This window comes from Aedes aegypti, chromosome 2, assembly GCF_002204515.2.
Source record: "Aedes aegypti strain LVP_AGWG chromosome 2, AaegL5.0 Primary Assembly, whole genome shotgun sequence".
In the NCBI taxonomy this organism is placed as follows: Eukaryota; Metazoa; Arthropoda; class Insecta; order Diptera; family Culicidae; genus Aedes; species Aedes aegypti.
In genome coordinates, this window is record NC_035108.1 from 266,353,041 (window position 1) to 266,374,367 (window position 21,327).

The window sequence follows — 21,327 nt, forward strand, 5'->3', positions numbered from 1 at the left end:
GAATGAAAGTAAGACGTGAATGATGATGATCAGGACCATCTGTGCCGTTATGGTTGGTATCATTCAACATATTCCGTAGGAACGCTGTAACTATTTGCTTTTTGATACATAGGGGTGATCGGGGCAATATGGGCCACCTAAGGAAAACGTCATGGAATGCATAGAAAAACAGCAAAAACTATTGTTTAAATGCTAGTGACTTGTACTATAACATGTCTTCTTCCATGTTATGTCGATAATTAATGTTAACATCAACTTGAAAATTATTTTATGAACGTTTTTGAAAACCATGTTTTCCTGCGTGTTCACCAACCATATGGGGCATTATGAGCCACCTCATTCAATCGTATGATTTTTATTTAAAACAATATAGAGCAGAGTAGATGATAGAGTGTACGATATTGGAAAGGAAATTTTATTAGCTTTGCTTGAAATTGTCAATTCTAGCGGCTTATTTTTGATAGATACATAACACATAGTAAACAGACCATGTAATTCTAGTATTAAATTGCAACACTTGGTTCAACCAATTTTCTAGCAAAGTTTTCCATTTGTAATGGTGCAACAAGATGACTATGTAGTAATATAATAAACTAGTATATTTAGACAATGCATTTAAATGTTCAAAACACTCTTTTCTTTGTTTAAATCTAGGGGGCTCATATTGCCCCGCTCCTTCATTTTTTAAATAATATTCTGTTTTCCAATAATTTTGTTCACGAACAAATCTAATTTCGCTCACAAAATGATCAGTATTATCAGAAGTTTCTATGGATTGGTAAATTTTACCGCAATGATAAATATAATTGTCGTATAGCCTTAATTGAAAACTACCAAACTTATAATCTTTTTATAACAAGAGGGAAATTTGTACATTTATGTGAATATTTCAAGTGTTGAAACGAATATTCTTACAGTTTTTATTGTGGTGGCTATTTGAAGCATTCTCTAGCAGATCATAATGACACTATACATTAAAACACTGTTAATGAGGTAAAATCCGGGGTGGCCCATAATGCCCCGTATGTTCATATCGCCCCCATTGCCCCTACATTGCATTGATCCTCCACATGCCGATGCCGTGATCTCCCTCTCCGTGGCAGAATACGAAATGATCTCGCATGTTACACATAGCTTTCAACTTCTTTGGATGAGAAAAGGTTCCCAAATATTTGAATGGATTTCCATCGATTGGCAGTTGATGAATGTAGATGTTCTTATCGGTCATGAATGTGAAGAAGTGGTCTCCGGGTAAAAGCTGTAAAATTAAAACGATTACAGACTGAACTTTACTGTAAAATCACACGTTTTAGATACGAACAGTTAGTTTTCTTATAGGTCCGTCGTTGAAGGGCGCCAAGAATGTATGCATGATGGTACAAGAAGAGTTGAGATTAAATATTTTGAATTTGAATTGATTGTTAGCCACCAAAAGCCGATCTTCTGGGAGTAACAAAAACGATGTACTTTGGGCCGATTGTTCCATTTGAAATCGGTCATCCACCATCAACTTTTCAATGGAAGCCATATCGCTGGTCTCAATTTTATACTGAATCAAATGCTGTAAATAAGTATCAGAATATCAGAAGTTTGTGATGTATTTGAACAAAAGAAACAAACCCTGTCGTCTCCAATTGTAAGAAATTTTTCGTTTGACATAAATAAAAGGTCCACCACTTTGTGGGATAAACATCTGCCTATTAGTTTCCAGCATTCATATTCACGGTTGAGCAAACCTATAGAACCTTCATCGTCCTGAAAGCAGTATTAATTAAAAAAAACTATCTATGTACACTCATACGCTTATTATAGGTATCTTACAACAAAAATTATATATTTGGAATCCGGTGTGAAATTTAAGAAAATTATTTTCTCTATAGTATATTGTAGTGGACTATCCGAACTGATGATCATCGTTGCAGGATTGATGACCCAAATATAACCGTTTTCAGCGCCTCCGACAAGATACGTTCCTGTGTGCAAGATTTGAAGAAATGAGACATAAAAATGTGAAAATAGTATTCCTTACCACATGGTGAATATTTGAGGACGGTGATTCTTCCCCGACGGGTTCTTTGGATGGGCACATTCAAACTCATAATGGCCTGCCTGTCTTCAAGGTTGTACAATGTCATTTTACCATTTCCATCACAGGAGCAAAGCTGAGGCCTATAAAAGTTTATTTCAAAAAGTTATAAAGTCGTTCAAAAATGCATTATTGCACATAACTGTGTCATATCATGACTTCAGTTTCTGAAAACATAAGTTCAAACTAGCAAATCCTACTTGCTTGAGACTCTCAAACTAGGCAAATTTCAAATCGGCATGGAATTCCTCAATGCAATGTTCAGATAGAATGTTTCCTTACATTTAAATGCATAACTTTTGTGAACATTGCCGATAATCATACAATTACCTATCCATATTTTTTTTTATGAAATCTATCAAATATGGGACTGATAAAAAGTTATAGGTTACAGATTACAGACTGTGTTGAAGGTTTCTACCGTAGGAATTGTTACTGGAATGCTATCTGGAAATTTTCTAGGAAGAATCTTCAGAATATTTGATTTTCTTCGTATACTATATTTAGCATTTCTTCTTGGATTCTTTATAAATTAAAGTGATTCATTCAGGATATTTTCAATGCAATTCTATAGGATTTTACCAAAGATATATGTATTTTTTTTAAATATATAGAATTGTTTTTTTGAAGTTGTCTTAAATTTGTTTATGAATTTTATTTATTTCCCGAATTTTTCCAAATATTTTAACAGGAGAGCAATTCTCACTGAAACCAGGCCGCCATCGGTATCCATCGTTAAAATTCCAATTTTATGTCACTGACCGCTAGTATACGCTCAAACTAAAGGGTGGTCCTTTCGGGTTTCTCAAATTGGTGGACCACTCGTACGCAAGCTAGCTGAACAGTTTTTGAAAAAGCCAATTTTTTGATAAATTTTCGGTAGTTCTTATCGTGATATGTCTCATGTATCAAACTTGATGGCAGCGTATAGAAAAAAGGATATACCTTTCATCTGAGACTAAAAAAAATGGCGGCCAATTGAATTTGGCCACCATCTTGGATTTTGTTAGAAAACCCGTTTAGAATTCTGAGGTCACCATCAGGAAGCTGAGAAAAAACTGAGTGAGGCCACAAAAGCTAGGTAAGCAATGGTATTTACCCTATGAAATGAACTATTTTCTAGATCATGTTCTACGATTTTGACGTATATGGCGAGTGTAATCAATAAAAACATTATTTTTCGTACAACAAAGAAGCAAGTTTTCAATCGTTGCGGTTTTATTCGAGGGAAGTGAAGAATAAGTGTATTGATTGAATTTAAAAAAAATATGGCGGCCATTTTGGATTTTGACGCCATCTTAATTTTAAGTAGTAGAATCAGTTTTTCACCTTGTTATCACTTGTTGAATTTTCAGGCTATCGTATCGCTTACCCTTGTTGTTCTTAATTTCCTGTCGTTACGTCCTTACTGGAATGGAGCCTGTTTGTCAGCTTAATTCGTGTATAAAAATAGGTATCTGAATAGAAATTTTCTTTTATAATGCATGTTTGGTACCAGAACGATTCTTCGGCATATCTTCAAGTTTAGGAATAGCGTCCATTATTTCATTTATTTGGTTTAAAACCATTGATTGAATTCATTGAGATAAAATAAGAATAAAATAATCTGACTATTTTTTTTTTCAATGGAAGCCTCATAATTCAAAATGATGAGTTCTAAGATGGTAAAAAACATTCAACAGCTTAAAACCAAATTCAAAATGATACTTCTGAGTATTGGCATTACGCCCACATTGGGACAAAGCATGCCTCTCATCTGTTCAATTTTTCTATTTTTTCACATGTATGTTAGGCGGCAGTTAAAACAATACTTATGGCACACAAAATCAAGGAATTTTGTAGCTCAAAAACTTATTATTTCCTCTGTAAATAAATGCACTTTTGGCAAAGTTTTACAATAAAACTACAGATATCACCACAAGACTTATTAATGTCCCAACGTTACTTCATTCAATGAACAATATTACACATGGTTATTTTTTTTTGTTTATTCCAATAAATGGTTTTAGATGGTTTTCATTTATTGAATTCATTTATTTATAATTCCTGAATTCAAAGTAGTGAAAAGAGAAGTGAAGAGTGAGAATTGAGGAAAGAAAAGTGAAGAATGAGGAATGAGGAATGAGAAATGAGCGATGATGAATGAAAAGTGATGAATGAGGGATGAGGAGTGAAGAATGAGCAATGAGGAGTGATAAATTAGGAATGAGAGACGAAGAAGTGAGATGAGATGAGAAGTGAAGAATGAGGATTGGGGAATATAGAATGAGGAGTGCGGAATGCGGAGTGAGGTGTGAAGGGTGAGAAGTAACGAGAAGCAAGGAATATGGAGTTAGGAGCTGTGGAGAACGAGGAATGAGGAATGAAGAGTGGGAAGTTAGGAATGATAAATAAGGAGTTAGGAATGAGGAAAGACAAGTGTAGAATAAAGAAAGAGGAGTGAGAAATGAGGAATGAGAGATGAGGAATAAAAAGAGAGAAATGGGGTGTAAGTAATGAGAGATGATGAATAAAAAGTGAGGAATGTGGAATGAGGAGTGAAGAATGAGCAATGAGGAGTAATAAATTAAGAATGAGTGATGAGGAGTGAGATGTGAAAAATGAAGAGTGAGGAATGAGGAGTGATGTTTGTAGAGTGAGAAATGGGGAGTGAGGAGTAAGTAATCAGGAATAAGGAATGAAGAATGTGGAAAGAGGAGTGAAGAATGAGGAATAAAGAGTGCACACTTAATTCAGAATGCCGAATCTCGGCTAATTTTAACCGAGATCCACACAGCCGAGTAGTCGGCAAACTAATTGCCTGGGATCTCAGCAAATAAAAACCGAGTATCAGTAAATCGTGCTTCGTTGCTAAGCAACCGGACAATTTGTTAGCTGAGTCTCAGTTAAAATCGGGAAACCGAGATTTGCACAGCCGAGATCGTGAAAAAAATGAGTGTGTGAGATGTGAGGCATAAGGAGTGAAGAATGAGGAGTGATGTCTGTAGCTTGAGCAGTGTTGATAGACTCACACTCAAATCTCAATCAATACGCTCTCCCGTGAGAGCAAAGTCATTAGAGATCTGCTTCGCAATTCTCACGCTTGAGATTTTGAAGCAAAATCACTTAATCAACTCAAACCGTAAAAAATGAATCAGTCGCAAAACCCGTAAAAAACTCGTGAAACCCGAATTTTGTTGTTTACGTTAGAAAGGATTACGATAATTTTACCAGACTCACAAGAAATTATTGCCGTGTGTGAGTCAACTGTGGAAATACGAGACAATGGATCAAAAAGGTGAGCCAACTCATCCATGATTTTTTGACTGCTGAGTTGTGTGATTGATAACTCACGCATGAAACATCTCAAGCGTAAGTTATGAGAAAATGATTTTTTCACAACATTAGGAAGGGGAGGGAAGAATGAGTGAGATATGAGGAGTGAAGAGTAACTTATAAGAAATGAGAGTGAGGAGTACGTAATAAGGAACCAGAAAGGAGGAGTGAAGAAAGAGGAATGAGATATGAAGAGTGAGAGGTTAGAAATGAGGAGTTAGAAGTGAGGAATGAAGAGTGAAGAATGAGCAATGAGGAGTAAGAAATGAAAAATTAAAGATGAGGGATGAGGAGTGACGAATAAAGAATGATGAGTGAGGAGTGAAAAATGAGGAATGAAGAGTGAGGTGTGATGAGGGAGGAATGAGAAATGAGGAATAAGGAATGAAGAATTTGGAGTGAGAAACGAGTAATGAGGAATGATGATGTGTTCCCAATTTTTTCTCTATTTGTCAATATGAACATTATCTAAGGTTACTAGACCAGATTTAAGTGATTCAGATCAATTTGGAAACTCGAAATGAAGTTTGTTTATTATTTTCCAAGTAACGGAGTGATTTTCAATCTAGTGTTCATTAAATTAATGTTCTTTTTCTCCATCTCTCCCTATCTCGATGGTACCTTCGATATCGAGATGTGGAGAGGCGACTGTGATATGAATTTATTTTTTCATTGAAATATAATACAGTGAAACCTCCATGAGTCGATATTGAAGGGACCATCGACTCATGGAAATATCGAGTCATGGAACAGCAATCCTTTGGAAAGCTGCTTTTAGGGACTATCATAGTAACCATGAAATTTTGTTTTTAGTATGGTTCCATGAGTCGATATCGAGTCATGGAACATCGACTCATGGAGATATCACTGTAGAAGAAACGATCTTATTATTATGAGAGTAGATCAGGAGGAGAATGTAGGGATTAAGAGGGGTACTAGAGAAGCTATAAACTAAGCAGAAGGGCATATAGTTTGAGTAACAAGGAAAACCTACACGGAGAAAACGGGAAATCCATATTTGAGTATTTTTAAACTTATTTTTCTCTCCCTATTTCATTCGTTCCTTCTATTGTTGTCAAAAAGCGAATAGCAAAACAACCCAAAAACCGAACCTTTGTGCGTTACCTCAATTTCGAGTTAGTCGCATAGTTCTGGAAGTTGAGTTATTCGATCTGCCGGTTGAATGAAAATGACTCAGCCAGTAGGTATTTTTTCGCATGGCTGCAAATGAAAACAACTTCTACCCCATCAACTCAAAATTAGGTTAACACACGAACACTCCAAGTTGAGTGGGATGAACTTAGTTTTGAGTACTTTATTTTCTCCGTGTAAGTAAACGGGAAGAGACGAATGACACGTCAGTCTTGTAAAGTGTTTCGAACGATGAAGTTGCGCTGGAGCTCTGTTCCAATTTTAGTACCAAACGCTTAAGTTTAGGTCATAAACACATGTTTACTCAATTTTTAAATGTTTTTCGTTGGATTACGTCTCTTTTTATGGTTTTTAAGATTTTGTCAAACCTCTTGGTTTAAACTTAAATTTTTGGTGTATTTTGTTTTCCGTGTCCTTTCCGAATTGTCAGATAGGAACAACCCCAGTGTTAATAGTATAAGCCCTATGGCGTTTTTGACGACTAAGTGAACGTCAAACATGATCAAAAGTGTCAAGGTGAATATTTGGATTCATTTTGAAAATTATAGTTTTAATATAATGTAGCCATTAATTGAGCGGGAAAAATTGCTAAAGTGGTTGCAAGAACATGCCCTTTGGTGTTATGCAATGAAAACAAGATTTCATTAAAAAAAAATTAGGATCCTATTGCTCCTGTTGCAATTCGGTTGATTGAGCCATTGCATATGCTGGTTTCCTTCGGACACTACATACTGTATTCACCTTTAACCACGTATTCACTTTCATTGTTTTAGTCGTTAAGTTCACTAATTTTTACTTACTCGATTGGGTGAACATCAAACGAAGTAATGATGCTTCCTGAAGAATAGTACAGCTCCTGAATCTTGTTCTGGACTATATCCACATCAAACAGATGGCCTGTTTTTGTAGCCATAATGAAATTTCTTATAATAACTGGATTCCCCTCAAGTGATACATCCCTAGGTAATGTATCATAGGAAAGCACTTCTTCATCAGTGTCATCTAAAATATTGAAAAATAGGTTAATATAGATAAATTGCTTAAAAAATCATACATTCTACCGGACGAATGAGCTTGCTCATTATCCAAAACATATTTCCTCGGTAGAATGTTGAACGAAATCGTTCGAATTGGTTCCGGACCTTCCTGTTTGAACCAATACAATATCCTCATGTGGATATCATAGAACCGGATTTCCCCATCATCATCGCCTGTTACAAGCTTCTGATCGCAGCACCTGATCACATTGATCGATGCATATTTCAGGTGCAGATACTTAAGAAACTGCTTTTTGATAGGAGTCGATACTTTTTTGTCATCGCTCCAGATGATGGCCATACCAGCTGCCGTAACTGATACAGCCCTCGAGGTGTCATCGACAAACACCGAATCGTTGTAATCTTGGAATCCGTGCTTCTTCGGTACCTCAATGTGAAGCTTTTGTTGTTTTGGATCAAAGTATCCAAAAATTACCGCGTTTTCCATCGTGACTACGAAATGATTCTTCCTGCCGATATCGGTGCAAAATCGGATGCCTTTTGTTCTCCCTAATCGTGGTGGCAGTGAAATGCAGTCTGGAAAGAAATTGATCAGATAGCTAGATACCTATCCATTGGAAAAACCAAATCAATTGATCGCTACCATCTGGACTATCGTTCCCAATTGTCCACTGCCATAACTTCAGAAGCTGTTCGGTTCCGCTGCAAGCCGCTATCAGATATCTGGCGTCGTGACTCAGTCCCACGGTATTGATCTCGTTCGCTTTGAATGGTTCGTATATAGTTCGAATGGCTACGGGGGGTCCATCAGGAAACGCTTCCCGGTCCCATACGTTGATACAGTAGGAGCTGTCGGACGAAACCACGAAACGACCGCTACCATCAACAACTATGGTGTTGATGGAATCTTTCTGTAAATGAGTGATACTTAATGCCTTAACATTAACATATAAGCATGAACAGAAACTCACGTGACCGATCAAAGTTTGAGTAGACTCAACTTGATTTTCAAATCTGTAGAAAATGATTGCATTGCCTGAAGACATGATCATTTCTCTGACCTGGCGGCTGCATGTTAGGTTGACCACGGGGATTCGTGGGTTGAATCCAAAGATCCATTCCAGTTTCTGAAATATAAAATCTTGATAAGCAGATAACGTTATCAATTCAGTTCAACTTTACAAATGGCTGACATCGATGTTGAAGATCTTCGAAAGACTCATTGTTTTTGGTGTAAGGCACTATTTCACCCATTTGTTTCAACAAATAATTTTCTTAACTGAATAATTTGTTCTTGTAGGTACGAGAATCCAGAACAAGTCGAAATAATAAACTGTTTTCAATGGTTGCTATGAGTGCGGAGTCCTAGTTGATGGGAAATAAGCGCATGCCCGTGGAACGGTATACCGGGTATCCTACGTTTATGGTCCCATGTTCCGGGTTCACGGGTAGGTGATCCAATCGTTTCTTGTTTTCATCACTTTGTTCTGCTGCATTTGGTTTTGGTGAGCAAGGTTAGGGTTGGAATGGGGGAAATTTTCAATGGCGTCCATGACAATGACATTCATTCTGTGTCGGGTTTATTCTTTTTAGTTGCTCGAAAGACGAATTCCGTTTTTGCTTGCTCAGAACGAAAAATATCATGCTCACAGTTACGGATCATACGCAGATATGGATCACGTTAGCAAAATCAGATCACTTGCTTAAAACACGTTGACGTTAAATATATTTTTGCCAAGTCATAATATTTGTTTTCTATCATTTGTAATGTTAAGCATAACATAAAATCGTGAAACAATGGTCTTTTTGACAAATGTTGAATTGGTGTTACAAAAATATCATTATATAGCCATTTTCTATAATAATTGCCGTTAACATGACATAAAACAATTGTTATAATAAATGCTCGTCTACATTGTTTCCTGAGTCTAGTCCGACCGGAATTCCACCATGGGGTCCCTCTTGTAGTCTTCACAGACCGCAGAGGACATGCTTCTTCAAAAGCTTCCATAAAGTAGGATGTTGTAATATAAACGGCACCATGCAAATCACTTGGATTTTCAATGGACGGAGAATACCCATGAAATTTGGTCGCGTGCCTAGTTTTGGTAGAAAAACTGAAATGTCCCACGATACGAGTATCTCTGGTGGTCATTCCTGGGTTAGTTTGGTGGTCCAGAAGAACCAAAGCAGTCATTTAACTATAATTGAACTACAGTCGAAGCGCGTTATAACGACATCGCAAGGGACCGTCGCAATAGAGAAAAGTCGTTATAGAGAATAGTATAACAGTTATAACAGTTATAACATCGAAATGTTCTTCTGGGACCGAAAAATGTCACTATAGAGAGCTTTTGTCATTATAAAAGTTGACGTTATAACGAGCTCTGACTGTAAGAGGATTCAAAATCATGAATATTGAGCCGTTGCATGCCTAGTGTTAGTACTGAAACTTAGTGGTCCCATATTACGGTGCTCCAAAAGCAGAGTGTCGTGTTTCTCATGTATACCTAAATGAGCTAATGTGCCATGCGATTTTTCATATCGCAGCTCACAGATTATGTGAGACACGAGATGCGGATACGTTCAAAATATATCTTAGTGAGCGAGTCTCATGAGACATCTCGTGAGGCTCGTCACATGCGCTTACTAGGAGTATACTAGTACAATAACCACACGGAAGCAAACGACTTTGGTCTATGTCTATGCTTCTTCGATGGCCAGCACAAGTTCTTCAATTCAAATGCTAGAATCTCAACCGCCGTTGAACCACGTCAGTCCTTTCAAACTTTTTTTCTTTGCCTACGGGTAGTTTAATCCATAATTTAATCCCTTCTCCTTGCTTCTGAAAACTTCACCTGCGAGGCTCAAATGCATTGTCACATTGAGATTTTCTCATGAGACGGCGCATGAGCCAGTGCAGATGCGATCGTTTGAGCTAGTACATTGCTACAAGAGATCTAAAAAAATGTGTCTCACCACAGCACGTGCTCAAGCGCGCGATTATTTTTGTGCGCTCATGGCAAGCTGATCTCAAGCTCTTGATATGAAGCGCGTATACATGAAGTCCCAGGGGCCCAGATAGCCGTAGCGGTAAACGCGCAGCTATTCAGCAAGACCAAGATGAGGGTCGTGGGTTCGAATCCCCCCGGTCGAGGATCTTTTCGGGTTGGAAATTGTCTCGACTTCCCAGGGCATAGAGTATCTTCGTACCTGCCACACGATATACACATGCAAAAATGGTCATTGGCATAGTAAGCTCTCAGTTAATAACTGTGGAAGTGCCCATAAGAACACTAAGCTGAGAAGCAGGCTCTGTCTCAGTGGGGACGTAACGCCAGAAAGAAGAAGAAGAATACATGATGTCTGTCCAAAAGGACTAGAATAACCATCCGTTCATCCTTTTGGCCAAATACATCCAAAGATAATATAAAAAAAACGTACATAATTGCATTATTTTTTTTTCTCTGTTCGGATGCGCCACTGCGACCAGTATTTAGATCTATTGTGGCATTACCTTTATCCTTAGTATATAGTGCGTGTCGCATTACTCCATTTCCATTGATAGGTAATGAAGCATCGATTTCTGTGCAGTTCTTGTTTTGATTTCTCAGATATTGATACAAATCGACTATGATGAAAAGGTCCTGTTATTTACACCCTTCATAGAAATTTACATCTCAGCGAAGGCGCGCCCCTTAGCAAACATAATCGATTAAATTTTTGAGAAACCAAATCGGTACTACTGATATTTGACCATGCAACGGAACTCTAGTCCCATCCTTGTTTCGCTTTTAGTTTAGTCCCAGAAAATACTAGAAAAAGGGGCTTTATGCTAGCAGCAAAACCGAATGAAGCTAGAAAATTTGTTTAGTAATCAGAATTCACGTGAGTCCTTGAATTACCAGTACTTACAGTCCTTGTTGAGTTAATACTCATGATTGTTATCCTGGCTTCAAGTGTAGTCTCGGGACTGACCAACTCCGAGTCTTTGACTATCTGCTAGGTAAAATAGATTGATTTTCAGAAACTGTTGCCAGTAACAAGGACTTTGTACCGCGAATCCTTGAATTACTAAAACATATTACCCTAGCCCGACAAACAAGATAAGACTAGGGTTCAAATTGGTAGATCTTACCCCGTAACGCACCACGAAAAGGTGATCTACCCGCGTTACGGGTTAATTGCATTAATCCGAGTATCTTCATCGAATTGTCCAGATTGGCCACCTTTCGAGACTCTAGGAACCGGTTCCGCATGGACCATACTGGACCGCATTTTTCAGGGGATGTGCTCCGGTAATTGGTTCTTTATTACAGATAAATTTTATGCCAAAATATCCATGAACCGAATAGTACCGATGTGAATTACATATAAACAAAACTGGGATGGAAACTTATTTTTCGGATGTACTGAGTTCACAGAACCGGGTATGAATATGTAAATGATTTGAGAATGTCTATTCACAGTCTACGTGAATACCTAATCAGCTACCGTCGGTTCAGATTACTTGTTTAGTTGCGAAATTACAGTGAGGTCTTCTACATATTAGACAGATGGTTGGGGGCTTTATAGGAGACCCAGGGTTTATGGGATTTCATCACTTTGGGGTGTTGTTGAATATCTCGTATGCCATAAGAGATATCACAGTACTGTCTTCGGCAAAGCTTCAGTGCTAAGTACGATCTACAGTATCGGAAATATAAAATGCACCAAAGTCGTTTTCCCATACAAAATGGTCAACTTCAGAGAGCTATATCTCCGCCGTTTCTCAACCGATTCTTTTTATTTTTTCTGTGACGAACTACCAATTCCCTCAATTTGTGATAACTATTGTAAAAATTGTGCGAAAACTATTGATTCAAAAGTTACAGATAGGTTGAATTTTGATATAAAAAATGCACCAAGACACAAAGTGATGTAGCAGAAAAACTACGCGTCGTAGCATCATGGTGTCTTCAGCGCATTTGTTCATTGCGTGAAAAGGACCAAATGCGCTTAAGACACCGAAAGGATACGACGCATAGTTTGTCTGATACATTACTTTTCATCTTGGTGCATTTTTTATGTCAAAATTCAACCTATCTGTAACTTTTAAACCAATAATGTTTACACAACTTTTTCAATAGTTATCAAAAATTGAAGTAATTGGTAGTTCGTCAAAGAAAAAATGAGGAAAATCGGTTGAGAAACAGCGGAGATATAGCTCTCTGAAGTTGACCATTTTGTACATACTCATATGGGAAAACGGTTTTGGTGCATTTTATATGTCCGATACTGTACCTTTAGGAGTTGCGGATCATCCTTTTGTTGAGAACTTGGCCGCAAGGGGCGCTTTTTCTGATTTGCACTATATGCTTTGAGAGGTAAGAATGCAAACTTTGTAACATAATCAACTAGGTCTGAGCTCTAAAGAAAGCAAAGAAAAAAAACTTTGTAACACATATGATATCTCTGGATCCTGATGTTTTGGAAGGTAATATGGTAACTAAAAGCAGCTGCATGTCGTAACGCGACACCATCGCTGAAATGCATTTTTTCAAACAACACTCTATAATGGCCTATAATTTTTAGAATCCGGGATTGTTCTAGGCAATCCTTCTATGCAGTGTCGGATTTGGGCTTTGGGGGGCCCGGGTCAAATCTCTTGATGGGGGCCTTTGGTACAAAATGAGCGGAAAACGCGAAACATATCTTATGAAAATAAAATATCCGGAAAACTCCAAAAAGTTGTAATTTTACTCGAATTTGGCTATACACACTTGATATCGTGAATGTTGCGTAAAATAAATAATCTGTATTAAATATATGAAAAATCTTACATAAAAGATGATGGTATTGAATTTCGACTAAATCGTTCTCAACCAAATCCAAAATTAAAAATGTGTCAATTGAAATCAAGACTATGTGATTCATCGAGGCTTGGATTACAAAAGCAAAGTTTATATTACCATTTTTTTTCTAAATTTGGTTGCAGACATTATCAATACCGTTCAATATTCGTTATTAAAACAATAAGCATATTGATATATTTTTTTTTATTTTTATGTACAATTTTTTTGATTCCCTACTTTTATTATTGAGAAAGTGATCCATCGGATTAAACAATATGCTCTGAAACACTCAATTTGATTAAAGCGTTGCTTTAATCAGATATTCAACTACTGTTTGTATACATGGAGCAATTTATTTCAGAAGCTTCACTTTCATGAGCTTTATTCTCGGTCAACTAAAAATTTCCAGTATTAGATATATGAGCCTTCCTAAAATGACGATAATGTGTGAATTACCGAGTATCTTCGGCTTTTCAACATCACTCCAGGACATAGAGCACAGTTATTTTGATAGTATCTTTCCATAAAGCTGTAACAGTTTGCTGCATATTCAATCGAGAAAATTTTAAAATTGTTGATATAACCTTGCTAGTTTTTATTGGCGAATAGAATAAAATAACAAAATCTCATGCCATAATATCTCTGCAGGAAATAGTATCAGATTTGTAATTTAAATTTAAAATCATTGAATTGTGTTTCACTTTTTTTAACTTCTCGGGGGGCCATTTGCCCCCTTTGCACCCCCTCAAATCCGGGCCTGTTTATATGTATTGATTAAAACCAGATTGTGACTTCAAACTGGAAGGAAATGTAGAATAATTGTAGAATTTCATTGATTTCATTTTATGAGCATTGCATTAAGTTTATCTTTCAACAGGGTTCTGCAAATGGTGTCGCGTTACGCAAAAAGCATACCGTAAAATGGGGTGTTAAGGACTCGTGGGGCTTTAAGGGATTAAACTTCTCCATAAAGTTTAACAAGTCACAAAAACGTCGAAAGTCGATATATCAGTCATCTGAAATGCTTGATTTGTTCGGAGGATTGTGAATTGCAGTATCCCAAGGAACACACATGTTATAATTGATGCATATTAACTCTTATATGACTAGATTTTGTCATATAAGAGTTAATATGCATCAATTATAACATGTGTGTTACTCGGGATGTGATAGATAATGTCTAATAAAATAAAGTATTGTGGATTGTAGATATTAAAAACGATTCTTAATTTTTTTTTGTTAAAATTTTTTAGGATAAATACATTAAACTACTAAACTATGAAACAATATTAAGAAAAATATGTGAGTAACTTGGAAGATAAGTATATTTAATTGAGATCACAATGCAGGCAACAAGTTTTGAAAATTTTATCTAGATTTCGACTTTTAATATTTTTTATGGAAAAAGTCTGTTTTTGAAAATACGTGGGGTGTTGAGGGATTATCTTTTCTACTTTTTCCAAGTTACTAAACTCATTCGATTTATGCTGTAATATACTTTTGCCTTACTCCGTGAGGTAGAACTGCATTGTAACAGTTAGGGGCCCTATTTTGTTTGTTACTGAATATCTTCAAAAATATATAATCTCAAAAATTGGTTAGAAGGGTTGGAAAATCTTGTTAACTACGTACTAAAGTAAATGTAGGACTTTTCTAGATATTATTTCCAAAATTTGTTCGAACATACTGGTAAAATGTTTGGGGAGTTAGAATGATTCTTTTATTTGGAAATGCAAAATGATTTTGCAGCCGTTGTTTCTTTTAGTGGTAATCCTATGAAGTAGTAAACAATAATAATATTTTGTCATTTCTCAGAGTCTATAAATGAAAAGTTGCGCGAAGAGTTAAACCAAATCTATCGAGCTTTCAAACCGTCCAGCTATCAAACAGACCAGCAAAACAAATAGGGGCTTCTTTCGAAGACGAAGGAGAACAATCATTCAAAGAAGCCTCTTCGCGTAACTCTCTGTACATAGATTCTGTCATTTCTTAGCTCTTTTTGAGAAACTTCGCGGCCTCGTCGGGCACTTAACGTGTTATATAGTGAGCGTTAAATTTCCGTTCCAATACTTTTTTTCTTCGGTATTTTCTCGACTATGCCACTGGGTGTTGTATGCAAATACTTTATTTAGTTTAGTGTTTTATTTTCAGGACAAACTGACCATTTCCCCTATTAAAACTGAAAGCTTGTTGAAATTATCCTTATATTATAGATTATTTACGAAGTTGCTCTGCATAGCTTACAGGATCGTAAACTGCAAATGTTAAGGTTATAATCCTGTTGACAATTTTATGATGTTTTGATAGTTCCCAAATAGGATTAATAACTATGAAAAATTTAGCAGTTGAAATGAAACGGTTTGCGTTTGCAGGAGTTCCAAGTGCAATAATATTGATATAGTATCTGATTAAGGTTGAACATAGCTTATGAAATTGAATGAAAGCACCAAAAAAATTATGCTTTGCTGTTTGAAAAATATGGTTTTATTTACGAAACTCAAATTCCTTAACACCCCATTTTGCATTTCCGTCAAAAATCACACATTTTCATTATTATCTCAGAAATCTGTCATGGGATCGTCATAATTGTATTTGGCTTTTGATATACACGACGAGAGAATGGTAGGGCTGTACTTTGTTCAATTATTGACATACTAGAAGATGGTTGAAATTCAAGTTGAATTTTTTTTTCATCCCTGAACACCCCATTTTACGGTACCGTAAAACGGGGTAACTTTGATAATGCGGGTAACTTTGATAGTGCGAGACCCCCAACATACTAAACGAAATAACGAAGTTTCTGTCAATTAGTTAAGAAAAACGAATGCAAAAGTAAAGAGTATTAATATGATACTTCATGTCAAAGCTATTTTCGTTGGAATCAAGTGCATTTGAGGATTTTTATGCATATATTAAAAATTTACAAGATTTTGGCATTTTTGCAACGTTTACAAACAATCTGTTCTACGACCACTATTTGATAAAGTCATAATGAGTTCGTCACTTACCCATGATAGCCTAGTTATAGTAGAACATGAATTCGGTCTCAAATCTCTTAGCGAAAACTATTTTTACAAACTGGGAGCATTTTTGTAATCTAAGTCATAAATTTCCATATAGCGTTAAACGCCTAGAGGTATGCAACGCCCTATAAATGTTCCGTAATTCATTCAATCTTGTTCGATTTATACTCCATTATCAAAGTTACCCCAAAACAGAAAACCGACTTTCGATTATATGAAAAATTATATATCCATTCAGAATAAATCTTTTGACAATCTATCAAGTGCAATCGATAGCTAGGATATCAGTACTTATTTTAAAAATATAAATTGTAATTCTTTGAAACAGCATGCATAAATATTGAAGTTTTCTTCGAAAAAACTATCAAAGTTACCCCGTTTTGCGGTATTTTTTTATTGACAAAATCGGTAATGTTTCAGGTTTCGGAAATCAATGATGAGAGTATGTTGTGAAAAAATGAAGCAATTTGGTGGAACCCTCTTTGAGTAATGAGCATTTATGTTTCTGGTACCACGCTGGCCAAATAAAGATTTTGAAAGCTTCAAAAAACTTCATATCGTTATTTTCAGATATCTCCAACAATACTGAACCAATTTGTATGATTTTTTCAGAGTAGCTTCTCATTACCTGGCAATGAATAGCCCACATTTTATTTTTTTTATTATTTGACCAAAAAACAAAATGGCCGCCAAAGGCATTTTGTATGGAGAATGTCGGTCCCCTAAAGAACATTGGAATATCTTCAAAACCAGATCACCAATGATTAATATTAAAATGGATTCTTATACTAGAAGAGTTTTTCGAGAATTTGTGAAAAAATGGTGCAAAAATACCAAGAAACAAAAAAAATCGTGATTTGAATATTTTTTTGCGGTAAAAAATGAAGCTGCCGGTAGAGGGGTTAATACATTCGACATTCTGCCTCACAGTGGAGTAATTTGGTCCAACACTGGTTAAAATTAGTTTAATGTTTCTGTGAAACCTTTTGAGGATGTCTTGCTTAATAAAAGCGTAGATGGCGCTTGGGACCACCATATAAATTTGACTAAATTCTTTGCAATAATATTTAGACGTCTCTGTGATTTTTAAAGAATGTTTCCGGAACGGTGTACTTTCAATATTTATGCAATTCGGAGTAAATATGACACATATGTACAATAGTTTACTAATTGAAGTTCCAATTTGGATTGATGCGATTCGTGCTTTTATATCAAAATTTTATGTTTTCCATGTTGTGACGTCGCTCGGACGATGCGCATCTACCATTACACAACCCTGCTTCGTAGATCGTCGGCACAATAGAGCGACTGAGGTACAAAATGAACTGTCAGAACGGATGAAAATGTGCAATCTCATCAAAGCGAAATAATCATTCCACGAAGTTTAATGTTGAATTAGTTCAAAGTTTAATAGCATTAAGTGAATAGTTTGCAAAGCCAATGTAGTGATTGGAGATTCATGCAATTCTAATCATTGTAATTAATTATTCTAACTGTTGCAGTCCTATTTAGTACTTAACTATGTTGATTGGTGCTGGTTATTGCAATTGGACACAATTCATATAATCCAAACTGATCAGCAAATCCTATAACTAATTATTCTAGTTTTAATGGCAAGAAAGTAATAGCTAAATTTGCAATGCATTATCTCAAATCTATCATAATTATGTTACTATCTACAGAAACAAGTAGTTCATTCAAGAAATATTGTAGGGCGATCAAAGTAATTTAGACAGACCGTTACGCGTATATAATTTGGCACTTTACGGCAAAATCAAATGGAGGTGGCCAAATTATATACGCGTAAAGCTCTGTCCAAAATACATAAAACATCCTATGGTAAACGAGCAGGAGGCACTAAACGTAAGAGAGTGTTCTTCTAGTTATTGTTTATAACACTAATGATTCTTCTATTGAAGGAAACATTGACCAACCAAAAATCCCTGTGGAGATAGAGCCTGCTTCTCAACTTAGTATTCTTATCAATACTTCTAAAGTTAATAACAGAAAGCTTTTTTCACCCAAGTTAGTAGTCTATCATTTGTATATCGTGTGACAGGTACGAAGATACTGTATGGCCTGGAAAATCAAGAAAATTTCGATTGCGAAAAGATCCTACACCAACCGAGAATCGAACACAGATACCGTCAGCAATTTTTTCAATGATTCTAAGCTAAATTTATGTCATTCTATTATTCTAACAATATTTTAAAATTTTTTAAGTTTATTTTTTGGTTTTGTGAGAAAAAATGTAAGTCAACGAATATAAATGTATGAGAGTCGTCCGCATAATGTTTTAAATTTAATTTTTGGCAAACCTTCAATCTTTAGTGAAGTAATTTTACGAGAAATAGTCTGAATTCTCCTTTCATTTGTTGTTCTGTCCATTCACATGTTAGTTTACAATCATTCAGTTGACTGCTTGTGATAAATAGAACTCAAGCCAAATAATATTAAACAATATTTCTCCAACCTGAATTTAATTTCTTCGAGAGCTAATCAATAACACACTTAAAAACAAATATCAAAACAACCACCAAGAGAAAGGTCTACTTTTACTTCATCATGGTTGGTTGTGCTACATTTAACAAGGTAACGAAGGTAACCGGAGAAAGATAAATAAACTTGAATGAAAAAACAAAACAACATCACTAGAAAACCTCCAAACCTCTAAGCCAATGTTGAAGACTAAACTCCACAGTTGGTCCGCATCGGGGTCTATCTAACCACGACTACTCGGTGGTAGCGTTAAGGTTACGGTCACGATCACAATGAGGGCCCAACACCACTGCGGTCGTTTTTTTTGCTATCAAGACGAGGGTGCGAGAGGCGCAACACAAGTTTTGGGTTTTCTTTTCAACGAGCAGAGAAATCAACTATCTATTTTGATCGCAAATGTGACTTATATGCCTGTGTGCCATATTGTAGCTCAATGATAAGATTGTTAGAGTAGTGTTTGATCTTTCGATTGCGTTGCGTGCTTCTGTAGGGTGAGCGACGAAATCAAGTTGTGTGAGTGCGAAAAGATATACGCATTTTGTCGAAGTCGGTTGAATTGTATCCAAGAAATCTGAAAATTACAAGCATTTTCTAAAAAAAATCAAGATCTTTATACGGTCAGTGATCTCAACCACAGTACTCAAGAGACAGTTGCACAAATTTGCTTCATTTTTTGCACAAAAGACAAAGTATTGTTTAGAAAGTGAACAACCAAACATATGTAGCATAAGATATGCACTTGGGTTATAGCTGAGTGTTTTTCCGCCAAGAAACTTTGGAACGTTTCTAGAACCAGATGACCAATGATTAACATTGACACTGCACAGCTAAATATATGTTGCAAATTTCAGTTTATTTCATGCACATATTTGGAGCATCAAGATAAACTGAAATGTCAACGATGAATCGCTTATTTTCCAATCGAATGCACTTTAAATTTACACGATCATGTAACATTTAAGCATCCTTAGTTGAAAATTAAACGTTATGCTGTAACAATAGATGAATATGATTTACATTTACTATACTCTAAGGGGGGTCTGTAGCCTTGAGGTTACGCTTTCGCTTCATAAGCGGAAGGTCATGGGATCGATTCCCAGCCCCTCCACAAAAAAAAACCGTCCAGCCACCAGAAGACGCCTCACGGAAGACCGTGCTTTGGAGAGCACATCCATCTTCCGTCAGTATCAGATGGTGACTGAGACAAACTGACCCTCTTCGCAGGCAGCTAGCCTCACTAATAGCAGAGCTCTCTCCTACCTGCTCGGTGTGAGAGTAAAAGAGTAGGAAAGAGTGAAAATAGATGTAAATATAGATAAGTTAAAAATAGATCTGTATCGGTAAAGAAGCTACAAGATCAACTGAGTCCGGCACAGTAGTGGCCACGAGCACGGAGTGCCTTGAAAAAAAAAAAAAAAAAAAAAAAAAAAAAATTTACTATACTCTTTTTTTACGCTACATTGAATTAAAAAAATATCTGTGTGGCTTCAATAATATGATATTTTTGAAAACTTGTGAAAAAATGATGCAAAGGAGGGATTTTCGAATGAGTGGGACGGATGGTGATCTGACACAAGACCACAATCAAATTCAATATAAGTAAGAATTGATAATAGGGGGGTCCGTAGCCTTGAGGTAACGCTTTCGCTTCATAAGCGGAAGGTCATGGGTTCAATTTCCAGCCCCTCCACAAAAAAACCAGTCCAGCCACCAGAAGACGCCGCACGAAGGACCGTGCTTTGGGGGAGCACATCCATCCTCCGTCAGTGTCATCAGATGGTGACTGAGACAAACTGACCCTCTTCGTAGGCAGCTAGCCTCAAACGACTTAGGAACACGGCAAAAAGAACCACCGCAAGAGCAAAGGACTATGGCTTATGGAAATCGATTGGACTGAACAGCAGAGCTCTCTCCTACCTGCTCGGCGTGAGAGTAGAAGAGAGTGAAAGCAGATGTAAATATAGATTAGTTAAAAATAGATCTGTATCGGTATAGTAGATACAGATGAACTGATTCCGGCACAGTAGTGGCCACAAGCACGGAGTGCCTTTAAAAAAAAAAAAAAAAAAAAAAAAAAAAAAAAAAAAAAAAAAAAAAAAAAAAAAAAAAAAAAAAAAAAAAAAAAAGTAAAGAATTGATAATAACAGAAGGGAGAAAGGAGTCCCCACGATTATCAATCAACAAAGTTTATGAACAACCGTGATTGTTACATACGCTATTTATGAGAATCGTTGTTCCTTTTTTCATTGCCAAGGCGAGAGTGATTGGTTCCACTCATTACACCAACCAGCAAAGCTGCTTGGAAAAGAAATGCCTCGCGAAGCTAACAGTGGAGTGGAACCAGACCCGGAGTGTGGCAGTGGGCCGTCTAGTAGGCTTCAGCGCTACTTCATTATAGCGGTGAAATGGGTTAGTGTTGC

General features: G+C 36.4%; 1 protein-coding gene across 2 annotated transcripts in view; it reads right to left on the minus strand.

Annotated features, from left to right (window-relative positions):
* LOC5574733 (cilia- and flagella-associated protein 251) overlaps positions 1–19,258 on the minus strand; it is a 26,459-nt gene extending 7,201 nt beyond the window's left edge. Inside the window, exons 1-10 of one of the 2 annotated variants that reach the window (XM_021845014.1) lie at positions 19,077–19,258; positions 8,523–8,678; positions 8,195–8,462; positions 7,615–8,127; positions 7,354–7,555; positions 2,030–2,169; positions 1,822–1,973; positions 1,621–1,755; positions 1,322–1,561; positions 1,053–1,258 (exon numbers count right to left, since the gene is read on the minus strand). In XM_021845014.1, coding sequence (XP_021700706.1) covers positions 1,053–1,258; positions 1,322–1,561; positions 1,621–1,755; positions 1,822–1,973; positions 2,030–2,169; positions 7,354–7,555; positions 7,615–8,127; positions 8,195–8,462; positions 8,523–8,603 — 1,937 coding nt within the window. In that variant the 5' untranslated portion in view covers positions 8,604–8,678; positions 19,077–19,258. Of the gene's footprint in view, positions 1–1,052; positions 1,259–1,321; positions 1,562–1,620; positions 1,756–1,821; positions 1,974–2,029; positions 2,170–7,353; positions 7,556–7,614; positions 8,128–8,194; positions 8,463–8,522; positions 8,679–8,733; positions 8,997–19,076 lie in introns of those variants that run through there. The other variant, XM_021845013.1, reaches the window with a different exon arrangement.
* Positions 19,259–21,327: the final 2,069 nt, after the last annotated feature.